This window comes from Porites lutea, chromosome 13 (assembly GCF_958299795.1).
Source record: "Porites lutea chromosome 13, jaPorLute2.1, whole genome shotgun sequence".
NCBI lineage: Eukaryota > Metazoa > Cnidaria > Anthozoa > Scleractinia > Poritidae > Porites > Porites lutea.
Genome location: NC_133213.1, coordinates 4,632,420 through 4,644,260, shown reverse-complemented (window position 1 = coordinate 4,644,260; position 11,841 = coordinate 4,632,420). Strand labels below are relative to the sequence as shown.

Here is an 11,841-nt window from a genome sequence, read left to right as displayed (position 1 = left end):
TTACAAAATTTAATTTCGGTTTTAGAAAAATACATGAATTCACCTAGTTTACTGTGAACCTTATCGGGTAATTTAAAATAAGAAACTCGATAACAGCGCCATAGCTTAGCCATCATTGTCACTTTTGCTATGTAAGCACATTACATTGGTTGACATTTTCCCCCTTTTTTCTCTCCAATTGTTTTTTCAAGTTTTGTTTAAGCTTATCTAACTGATTAAGCCAACTCTCCTTGTCAAACGGAGTAGGAAAATAGCTTATCACAAGCTGCAAATTCCTCCCATTGTATTGGTTTTGTCACCATGGCTACCGAGCTTTCTATCTGTTGCATGTTGTTTCCACCTTTATTGCCTGAGTTATTTCTATCGTGGAGTACAGGTAACCACTCCGCGAGGAGAACACGTGACTTGTGAGCAAGCCGAAAAGGTCGCCATATTAGAGTATTTTGTAATGAGAAAAAGTTAAAATTTCCATTTCGCGGCAAATCCCTTATTTCTCGTTATTAGCTCTACTTTCTTGCTTTTGGAGGAAAACCGTGTCTTTAAGACAGTAATTCGAACACATTCAATAACCAACCCACCAGATCAACTCGACATTTCTTTCCATTTTGTCCCGTAGGACAAAACCTTTCTGGTGGATTAACCACCTACTGATCACAGACCACAGAGCTTATTAGGAAATTAACACAAAAGCTATGGTTTTGCAATTCAACATCTTCTTAACCACGCATTTTTTTTTTTTCAAAAAAGTCGATTAATATCGAATTTTGAAAAAGGATGTTTTAAGTCAAGCTTTAAAAACATAGCTATCTCTAATTAAATTTTGTAGTAACATGTCTGGCATCTTATGGCAATACATTAGAAAAGGCCAGCTTTCTTCCTAAGATTCGTCTTCTTCCACATTGCCAGAGCATCAAAAGCGGTTCTGGTCATGTTAAACGCTTTCTGCGAAAGGAACAAACCAAAAAAACTTTTAATTCATAAGCCTGAGAAGACAGCGGACACTTAGCGACGCCACTACTGGTTTCCCCTGAGGAGCGAGGGCAGAAATTCCCAACTGATGACATGTCACTACCACGATCTGGGTAGTACTTCAGTTCTGATTGGTCGTACCAAAAGGGCGACTTGCTTCAACCAATCAGAAGCACTAGCTAAATCGCTATCAGTATGGAATTTCTGCGCTCTTTCCTTAGTCGACTCTACGCAGGGAAACCAGCAGTAGAATACGAGTAGTCCCCATTTTCCCTCAGGGAGAGGAGTAGAGCGAAGAAACGCGAGCGCGCGTGAAAATCAACCCACACGAGAAAGGCGAAAGGCGAAAGGCCAAATGGGGACCACTCGTAGTCTAAACCAGTAGTGGTGTCGGATATTTTTTCAGGCTTTTTATTGAATAATTCATAAACCCCTTTTTTAAAAGGCCTGTTTTATTTGCCAGCAGTCATGTTGCAGAGACTGAAGAGGCAGTTCAAAGAGAAATGCAGTTCGTACCTCGAAGTCAGCTTCGCTAAGGTATGTTTCAAGTCTCGAGGGATCCACTCCTTCAGGTGGTGGTTTTTGCTTGAGTTCCTCCAAGCTGTACTCTTTTCTACATGTCAAAAAACGAAGAGTTAATGTAAAGAGTAAATGTTAAAACAGTCGATCAACAAAATTAGAAATTTTTCTCTCTGATAAAAGAAACACGGTTCTCCCTAGTTTATGCACGCCGTAAAAATGGAATAAATTCTTTAATAATTTAATTTACAATAAATGAATAAATAAATATATAAACTGAGAGATAAATTAATAAATTTATAATTAATTGAAGGAATAAATGTATTCACACCACCACCGGGACCAAATGCAAAAAGACAAACCTCGAAAGCTTTGCAAGTTCCGTTTCCAGCTTTAGAATATCTCCATCAACCCTTCCAGTCTAAAAGCAACAAAACAGAAAGAGTTCACAGTCAAACGTTTTTGAACCTGGGCTAATTTTCAGAGAAAACCAGCACACAAAAGCCTTGAACAAAATGTTATCCTGGATGGTTTGAAAGAAGGATCAAGAAGGAAAGTCATATTGTAATGCATAAAGAGCCGCATAAAAAACCTATGATGTACATCTTCGAGCTGATACTCTTCTTATTTATAGGATGCGTGAAAACAGCCTAGAGGTCCTTGAAATTGTTTCTTAAATTGCTGTATCTATTAAAAATAGGCTTTTATTGGTAAATAATTGAGTCTGGAAGGAGTAAATTTCACATTAAACACTAAATAAATGTAATAGAAGAAGTACTTACCGATAGGTTTATTTTAGCTACATCTGGTCGGTCTTCCCAGAAGGGGAAAAGATTCTGGAAGGACTTTGGTTCCAGACCAGCAAACACAATAAATACTTGGGAGAAATCGCGTTCAAGTTCTGAAAACAAAAAATGACATCATGGTTAATGTAGGGAAAACTAGAAATTCGAGGTCTTTTGCCTAAAACAAACAAACACACAAACATAAAAAAAAAAGTTTAGTACCCAAGTATATATAGTCGAACCTCACCTGAGCGGCCACTTATAAGCGGACAGTAATCGAAGTCCCGAAATAATTGTAATCGTCACATCAATTAAGCGGCCAGCAAGCGCTTGATACACGTACTTTGGCTTTATTTTAAAAATATGAGGGAAAATACAGTCCGAGAAAAAAGGTGCGGACCAAAAACGCTGCTTCAGTCGCGTGTTAGTTTCCAAATAAAGGAATGTTTCTACTCACGATTATGCTAATTTACATGAAGAACCTCTATTGAGCAGCTCTATTAAGCAGAACCTATTTAGCAGCCACTTACCAGTACCCCGAGGGCAGCCGCTTACTGGGGGTTTAACTGTACTTCCTTACCCTCGGAGACCCAGGTATAGAGAGTTGGAATGAAATGTTGACCGAGGCGAAATCAACGAACGCAAGGTTTACAGAAGGAATGGGAGGGCTCAGACGTAAGTTGTTTCCAAACTAGTTCTAGGGGACCGTTCATTTTTTATAGAGAGGGGGTGGGGGGGGGGGCTGGTGGGATTTTGGGGGGAGGCACTCGAAAAAAATTGGCTTGAAAGGGGAAGCCAGCCGAAAAAAAATGAAGGAAAGGGGGGGGGGGGGGGTCGGGAAAAAAAATTAGATTAAAAATAGGATAAGAGATGTTTACAAATCGAAGAAAAATTGTGCTCTTTTATTTATAACAAATATGCTAAAACAGTTCCAGGGTAACAAGAAAACTTCTCAACAGCTTTTATATTTTATAAGGACAGTGAACATACCATAATAACAGTCTTGAATAGCAACAACTTTCTTTTCATTCATAAAAATGTTGTTGTCAAGCTCATATAATTAAAACCAATAATTTGAGTCCTGAATTGGAACTGACCTCGTTACCAGAGCTTTTCTCTGAGAAATTTAATGGGAGGGGCATGAAACTACTACGAGGTGTCCCCTTCCTCATTTTCGACGTTCTCTTCGATCTCGTCGTCGCTGTGTTCCTCTTCTTCTTCCTCCTGTTCTTCTTCGTTGTCTTCCTCTTCTTCCTCTTCTTCGTCGTTTTCTTCTTCCTCTTTGTTCGTGTCTCCGACGTTTGAGCTATAATCTTCAGGATGCAGGAAGCAATACATCCTGTTTCTTACTTCTGGCTTAAGGATGGTAATAAGCCTGCTTTGTGCCACGTTGCTGAAGTAGCTTGATTGCAGTAGGTGAGCGATGAATGCTGCATCCCGTGTTAGCAACAATGCTGCTACATCTTCAATGTTTATGCACGCTTCCGGAATTGTCATGGAGGGAGGATAAAGAAGACAATTGGGAAGCTCTTTTGCAACGGGATTTGCAACGCAGATATGATACACGCGTAGGACGTTGTTTTCAAACCGTTTGCGTTTCCTGCCCTTTGATTTCCTACGGTTTTGTTTTAATTTTCTTTTTTTTGACACATAGTGTCCTGTTAAGCCCTTGAAGACCTGGTCAAAGGTCGCCTTCTTTTTTTCGAGGTTTTCTAATTCCCCTGAAACCTTGAGCTGCTTTGCCTCAATCCTAGCGGTGTGCTGCACATTGAAGTCATGGTGGAATTTCTTGTTAGGCTTCAGGGTAATGCCATTCGCCTGGAAGAGCGTGGAGTCATGATCACTCAGAATTTTTAACTGCCCTTTCAGTTTCTCAACAGCCTCTCTGTGTTCTTTTATAACGTAGTTCAGTATCCGTCCATCACTAGGTTTTAACTGGTACTCTGGTTGTAGCAACTCTCCTAACCTCTCCGAGCAACCATTTAGAGGGTGAGAACTACAGGGAGTTTCTGAAGTTTTCTTGTGGAGTAAAGGTAGGACAAGTTTGTTCTTTTTGTTGTGAATGGACTGGACCACCTATAGGGAGATGTCCGAAACCATTTCCTGATCATGCACAGTACCACTACCTTCCTTATCAGCAGACCCCAAATGAGGGGCGTGATCCAGACGATTGGCAACCAAGAGTCCAGTTGAAAAAGGCACATGCCAGTGGTAGCGTAGTTTTGTCTGACCCAGAGAGCGTAGCTAGATTTGGAGACAAATTCATTGTGAAACCAAAGTTTGTGGTTGACTATCTCCAGCATCTTGAGGCCATAGAGTTAAACAAAAAGAAGAGACTGGCGGAAAGGGCAAGGGAAAGTAGGGAGGCAAGAGAAAAGTCCTATGATGATTATCATTGGGCTACTTTGTGCGAAGATGCCGCAAAGCTAAAAAAGCTCCGTGTGCCAGAATTGAACAAATACTTACAACATAATGGGCTATTAAAACAACATCAGAAGAGCAGCAAGAATGACAAAGTGAAGACAATTATGGGACACTTCCTGCAGATGAATACTCTCAGAACAGGTCAAGCCGAAGTGAGAGGCAGCAATGAATCAGGTCAACTAGACAGCAGTGGTGAAAGCAGTGAGGGAGAAGAAACTGATGATGATTACAAGAGTGATGCCCCTGACTCTGAAGACGACTCAAATGATGTCGTTCTTGCTTTTATCGCCTCAGACGAGGAATATGTAGACGAGCGGCCAGCTACAACACGCTCAGGACGAGCAGTAACAAGAAGAGCTGAAATTGACTTTTCATTCTTTTGAGTGAGGATTTGTTAAAAACAGCTTTCTAGCTGTCAGCTTTCTTTCACTAAATAACGTGAAATGTAATAAAACAAAATTTTAATGCAGTAACTTTTTTAATACCTTATGTATTTTTTATTCATGGGGGGGGGGCCTTCCAAAAAATTACTCTGATGAGGGGGGGGGGGGGCATGCGAAAAAAATCGGAAATTGGGGGGGGTCATACAATTTTCAAATTACACTCCTCCAAATCCCACCAGCCCCCCTACCCCATAAAAAATGAACGGTCCCTAGAGAGATTTAAATTCCCAGACCCGTGTGTGGGAGAGGAAATAGTACCTTAAGCGGGTTGGGGAGGGGGCGAGGCGTTGATGGTGGCGGGGAAGAATAAAACGGTACCTTGAGCGTAAGACTTTATCGTTTCCATTGCCAATCTTCGGTCATTACTCCAACGCGTTTCCGCAGAACCAGTTGTGGAAGCTCTGGATTCTGAATCTTCATCATTCGGCCACCAGCCATGCCATAGATACATCTCATTTACTGCATCTATCAGGAATAATGCTGTGGAGAAACAAACTCGGTAAGAAACTTGCTTTCCTTCACCCTATCAGCGTAAAAGGAGCCTGGAAAGTAGGATTGCGGGTGACAAGAGTGGGCTGCAATTATTGGTGTAACACTAGTTCCCAACCAATCTCAGCTCAGCAACAAAGAAAATAAGTAGTTTTCAAACCTCCGTTGTTATTTGATGCGGTACAAAACGAAAAGATGAATGCTGTGGCAGAACATTTTAAACGCTAACTATACTCACTGCCCCTGATTCAACTGCTTTAGTCTTAACTAAAAGGCGTGTTTTCGTCAAGGCCAATGAGCTCGTTAAATTTATGTGTAATTTTCGGCTTTTTGCAAGCCATAACAAAGAAAATAGCAGCCACTGAGGACTGCAAAATTGATTCTACCATAGACTGCGTTTCCTCATTAAGATTACCACCGCTGAGCTGGACTTCAGCTCTAATTTAAGGCTTGATTCCAGAGGTCAATATGCAAAATGGAGTCCTCGTATCTAACACTTTGCGTCGTAAATGCTTTTCTATCTTCCATCGCCTCTATACTCAATATTCTGACAATCTACGCGATAAGAAAGACTCCGTCCTTGGCAAACAATTCAAAAACATTGCTTCTGAGTTTAGCAGTTTCTCATCTTGGTATTAGTTTACTGGCGCAGCCCATGTATGTTGCACAACTCACTATGCAGTGGAAATACCGCAATGAATCTTATAATGCCATTTATATCGCCGATCTTATCCCGACGAATATCTTCATTACTGCGACATTGTTTAGTGTCATGGCTCTATGTGCAGAGAGATTTTTGGCAATTCAACTTCACCTCAGAAACCAGGAACTTGTGATGTACAGGCGCGTTATTATTGCCGTAATCTCAATTTGGGTATTTAGCACACTTACTTTATTGCTCAAGTTATGGATCCCAAAAAATATCACGTTCGTATTTTTTGTTATTAAAGATTCTTCTTCTATTATAACTGCAACTTTGCTGAGCATCAAACTTTACCTTACTCTACGACGCCACGTGAATCAAATTCAACTCACGCAAGTTGCGCAGAATGAGCAAGGCGAAGGAGATCTGCAATGGCATCGCTTTACATGTATTTGATTTTCACAGTCTGCTATTTACCTAATATTTGTGTGTTAATTATCATCGCTTCCAATTCCGAACCAAGGAACGATCTACAGCATTTGCATTCTTATACTCTGACCCTGTTGTTTCTTAATTCAACCCTTAACCCACTGATCTACTGCTGGAAAGTGAAACAGATTCGACACACTGATAGCCACACTGCGAAATATATTGTCAAGTCACATTTAACGAAACCTTTGGGAGGATTAAGAACTCCTTATCAAGTACAAACCGGCGTCAAGCAGTTGAACCTGCGTTAAATGACGGCATTTTCAAGTTACACTAACTACACAAAATTTAAGAGAGCTTCAGTGTGATGTGTCTTGCCTCTAAAACTATTTCATCTCTTTTCACCTACATAATATTATTTAGTTCTGAAAATTTCACAGATTTCATGACTGTCTAAGAAACAAGAACTATTTTAAACTATTTTGATCTTGGAAATTGTAAATTATCAATTAGAACTCGCTATTGCAACGCCAAAAACCGCACGTCACTAGCTTTCCAGTATCAGCGCATTAGGCGGCATAATATTAAATGTAGTCAAGAAATAGCGAATTTAATTAAAAAAACACTATACTTACCTTATTCATTCAAGATTTTATGACTGAGATCAACACCGCTATGCACTTAAATTGTTGGACGGATTTTCTACATCGAGAATTACCATTTTAGAGTATTTTGCAACAGAAACAGAGCAGGAACACAGCCTTGCAAGCGTTCTCTCAAAATTTCCCTCGTCCGGCGGATGCGATAAAGCGGCTGCATGCAACGGAAAAATGTTTGGACAAGGTTACCGGTGATTTGATTAATTTTTTTTTCTTGCTGTTTTCTGATTGCTTTGAAAATTGCACATAAAACACAAAAGGCAATCGTACAGAGCGTCTTTACAACAAGTGAGACCAAGTAAAATATACTAACATGTTCATCCATGTAGTTGGGTTAAAAGAATGACGAGGAAAAATTTATAAAGGTAACTTTTCTAAATGTAGTTGATCCAACAGCCTTAGTTTAAGTTCAAATAATAAGCAGCACGCCACATTGCTAAATATTTTCATGATTTTAGGTTTACATCAGAGAATACGGAGGACAGGTAGGATTTCGCCTCTTTTCCGCATTTTGGGATACAGTGTAAAATATATGATAACATATAACGCCGACAGTGCTAAAACTACAAATATATATACATATATAAAAACTTTAATTATGACTTACTGTCGAAGGTGGAAGAAAAAATGATGGACAAGTTGGTTTTCCGATGATTACGTTGAACTGAATTTAATTTGTTAAACAAAACCCCTGTTTTCTAATTGCTTTAAAGCTTAAATATAGAAACCAATACTCAAAACAATTTTACAACCTGTTCAAGTGACAACAAGGAAGACATCTCTTTTGACACACAAAAAAAAGCCGCCTGTTCAAAGGAAACTTTTTGTCTCTACTCTGTAAAAGAGAAATCTTGGTCAAAGTTATCCTCCTAATCATAGGCTAGCTTATTGACCGTTGGGGACAGTCCACAATAACTTATTCTACTGCAATATCTTGCTTTACGACGAATTCAAGAAAGGATAACAAATGGATTCCTCGTACCTCACACTGAAACTTTTAAACGCATTTTTATCTTACACCTCCACCATGCTAAACATTGTTACAATCCACGCGATCAGAAAGACTCCGTCTTTGTCAAAAAATTTAAAAGCATTGCTCTTGAGTCAGGCCGTTTCTGATCTTGGTGTCGGACTGCTGGCTCAGCCAATGTATGCTGCACGTCTTATTATGGAGTCGAAGCTAAACAGTGGAACTAACAGTTCTTATAATGGTATCTATATCCGTACCTTATTGCGACCAATTTATTTACTATCGCTACGTTGTTTCTCATTGTTGTTCTGTGCGCCGAGAGATTCGCGTCCGTTCATTTTTACCTTAGTTACCATGAACTTGTGACACACAAACGCGTTGTCGCTGTTGTCGTCTCAATTTGGTTCCTTAGTGGAGTTCTTTCATCAATGAGGCTGTGGATTCCCAAAAATATTACGTACATGGTTTACGGAATTACTGGTTCTGCTTGCATTATAGCTGCCATTTTTTTCAGTGTCCGAATTTATTTGTCCGTGCGACATCACGTGAACCAAATTCAAGTGCTGCAGCTACAACAAGTATCGCAGAACGGTGAAATGGCTAACATTAAAAGGATGCGTAAGTTTGCCATCATGGCAGTTTACGTTTGCCTGGTTTTGCTGGTTTGCTATCTGCCAAATGGTTTCACTTTATTTGTTACTGCCTTAAGCGGATCAAACACTGGTATAAATCATATTCAACACTATACTCTAACGCTAGAGCTTCTGCATTCATCGCTTAATCCACTGATATACTGCTGGAAGATGAAACACGTTCGACACACTGTCATTGGCATAATACGAAATGCATTGAAATTGTCAAAGCACTACTAAAGGTGAAAACGTTAAGCGAGGATCAACTTAGTTACGTTGGCACTTGACCTTCCATATAATTATTGCCTCTATTTTATTTACGCGCGTAAAATTTGCGTGCTTACGCACGTGGAAATTAATCTTCCGTGGAAATACACCTTTACTGCTTTAGGCAAGGTTCAAACCGGATAGCACTTACTCCGACACGAAAACCTCAACAGATAAAGCTTCTGTTCACAAATAAGAACAGTGATTATGGAGAGATTTCTGTAACGGAGCGACGCTGCGCCGCGCCGATCTTGTACATGATTCGTCACATATCGGATTCGTTTCCGCCACTCTTCATCGCAGTGTGAACGAGTCAATTTAGGTTTCTAGGAAACTGCCCACCTACCCCTCCCCTAAGTCAACATTAACACATACTCCTCACTTAGGGCAAAATGATGGGTTAGGGGAGGTGTAGGTGGGCAGTTTCCCAGAAACCTAAATAGATCCGTGTGAACTGGTATTCTGACCGTAGCGGAAGCAAATGACTAGGAGCGAGGACTGGAACCCACTGACACGGAAGGAAATATTCAGAAGTGAGGACTGGGACTTAGTTCAACTGACCCTCTCGGCAAACCGTTCCCGTATGATGTTCGATGTGTGTGAACGACTCTTTTCAGTTCAGTGCCTTTGCCGTTTCATACTGAACTGGATAGCTTTTCATGGCAGTACGAAAAGCTATCCGAAAAAGTGCAAAAATTTTTCATTCAAAGGATTTCGCCGTTTCTTATTGGCTCCAATCTCTCAGCTAATTCTTCAAAATTTATTTGGAAGATGCGAGCAATTTACGATCGAATTAACTATGGATATTTCATCTCAGCAACAAAGAAAAGAAGTAATTTTTCAAGCCCGCTTTGTTAAAATAATGCAGGGCAAAACATGAGACATACCGTTGACCAATTGTTTACGTCGTCGATCTTACACATTGCAAATATGAAAGGATGTTGAGGAAGGAAGTTTAGGGAACTTATTTACTGAATATTCTGAACAATTTTCATTTACGATAAAGCACGTAATAATGAAGAAGTGAAGAAATCAATTAACATATAAATAAAACAGCTGAAAGTTTTCAAATCGAGTAGAAAGTAGTTTATGATTATATGAGTCAGACATCAAAACTTTTTTTGCATTAAAATCGTTGGGCAGTTTTTTTTTACATTGTGGAACTGACACATAAAACTATTGAGTAGTCAAGAGAAATAAAATAAAGCATACACAGGGTGAGGGACAGTTTTGGCCTCTTTCTGCATTTCATTCGTTTGGATGCCGGCAATATAACAAAATAGCGGTCCCACTACAGATTTAAACAAGACTTCAAATGTGACTCATCTCTCAAAGTTGGAGAAAATAGTTGAACAAGCTTGCCCATGATCCAGTTGAGGTTAATTTAAACAAAACTTTATGTTTTCTAATTGTTTTGAAGGTTAGTCAGTCAGCATCGTAGCTCTGGCAGCCGCGTCCCCAAATCTCATTTCCATAAGTGTTTTGCTGGCTTCAGCACAAACCCAAAAACGACAACGAATGGATTTCTCGTACCTCCTGCTATGCCTTTCAAACGCGTTTTTATCTTACACCGCCACTATGTCTAACATTGTTACAATCCACGCAATAAGAAAAACTTCGCCCCTGTCACAAAACTTAATCGGCGCAAATACTAAAACAAAAGAGCCCTCCGTGGGAGGGGAGGTAAATAGTTTTCAAGCCGACCCTTTGATGAATAATGTGCTGCAAAATATGAGACAGACCGTCGACTAACTGTAGACTAACTGTTTATGGTTGTCGATTTTACACATTGCAAATATGAAAGGATATATTATCCGAATTATTTGGGCGCTTGAGATGGAAGATTTCAAAAAGCTAACTGGTTTAAGTCTTAACTAATATGCAGTACGTCATCTTATGAAATATTCTGATGGATTTTAATTCATAAAAAAACATGCAATAATGAAGTAATGAAGAAAGCGTTTAACATGTAAATAAAACAGCTAAAATTTTTCATATGGAGTAGGAAATAATTATTAAAAAGGGATGTCAGCTCCAAAATTTGTTCATAATTTTATGACTGAGTCAGAGATCAAAACTCTTATTTTTTTGCATTAAAATTCTCCGGCAGTTTTGTTCCACTGCGCAACTGACAACTTATTCTATAGATTTGTATGTGTTCTCTCGGCATTTCGATTAATCGGATGCGACAAAGTGGCGCACGAAGAAAAAATATATGGTCGGAAAAGTTTGCTGGTGATTAATTTTAAGTTTAAATTGAAACAAAAATGCCTGTTTCCTAATTGCTATGAAGTTAAAGATCTATACTTTAAAATTTTTAAACGCCTTAAAAACATGTGAAACATCTGTTTTTCGGCACAGCAATACACGATCAACAGTGGTACATGTAGTGTGTTCAGAAATAATTCATCGTGGTTCAGTTAAATGCTTATCAAAGTCTAACTTGCGAAACGTTTTTAAAGTCTCCAAACATTGGTCAATTCGCGTCGTGGCTCTGATCGGAACAGGTCTAGAAAACGATTCTACTGACACCCTAAAATTTCAGACGCTTTCAAGGTCCGATACACATTATCGACTTGCTTCAACCACCAGAAATCCAAAAAGAACGACAA

General features: G+C 39.4%; 1 protein-coding gene across 1 annotated transcript; it reads right to left on the bottom strand.

Moving 5' to 3' along the window:
- Nucleotides 1–794: 794 nt before the first annotated feature.
- LOC140923702 (supervillin-like) lies at nucleotides 795–5,650 on the bottom strand. The gene is made up of 5 exons (XM_073373779.1): nucleotides 5,459–5,650; nucleotides 2,271–2,389; nucleotides 1,851–1,909; nucleotides 1,486–1,582; nucleotides 795–942 (listed from the first exon to the last, which is right to left on the bottom strand). Exons 1-5 carry the CDS (start codon nucleotides 5,589–5,591, stop codon nucleotides 856–858), a joined length of 495 nt encoding a protein of 164 aa, XP_073229880.1. The 5' UTR covers nucleotides 5,592–5,650; the 3' UTR covers nucleotides 795–855.
- Between the last annotated feature and the right edge of the window lie 6,191 nt (nucleotides 5,651–11,841).

Bases quoted from the DNA above. Each gene is read 5' to 3' on its own strand.
- LOC140923702 (XM_073373779.1), bottom strand. From the start codon at position 5,591: ATGTATCTATGGCATGGCTGGTGGCCGAATGATGAAGATTCAGAATCC. The intron at 2,390-5,458 runs GTACCGTTTTAT...TTTTGTTTTCAG, and splicing joins GATAAAGTCTTACGCTCAAG to AACTTGAACGCGATTTCTCC. The intron at 1,910-2,270 runs GTAAGTACTTCT...TGTTGCTTTTAG, and splicing joins TAGCTAAAATAAACCTATCG to ACTGGAAGGGTTGATGGAGA.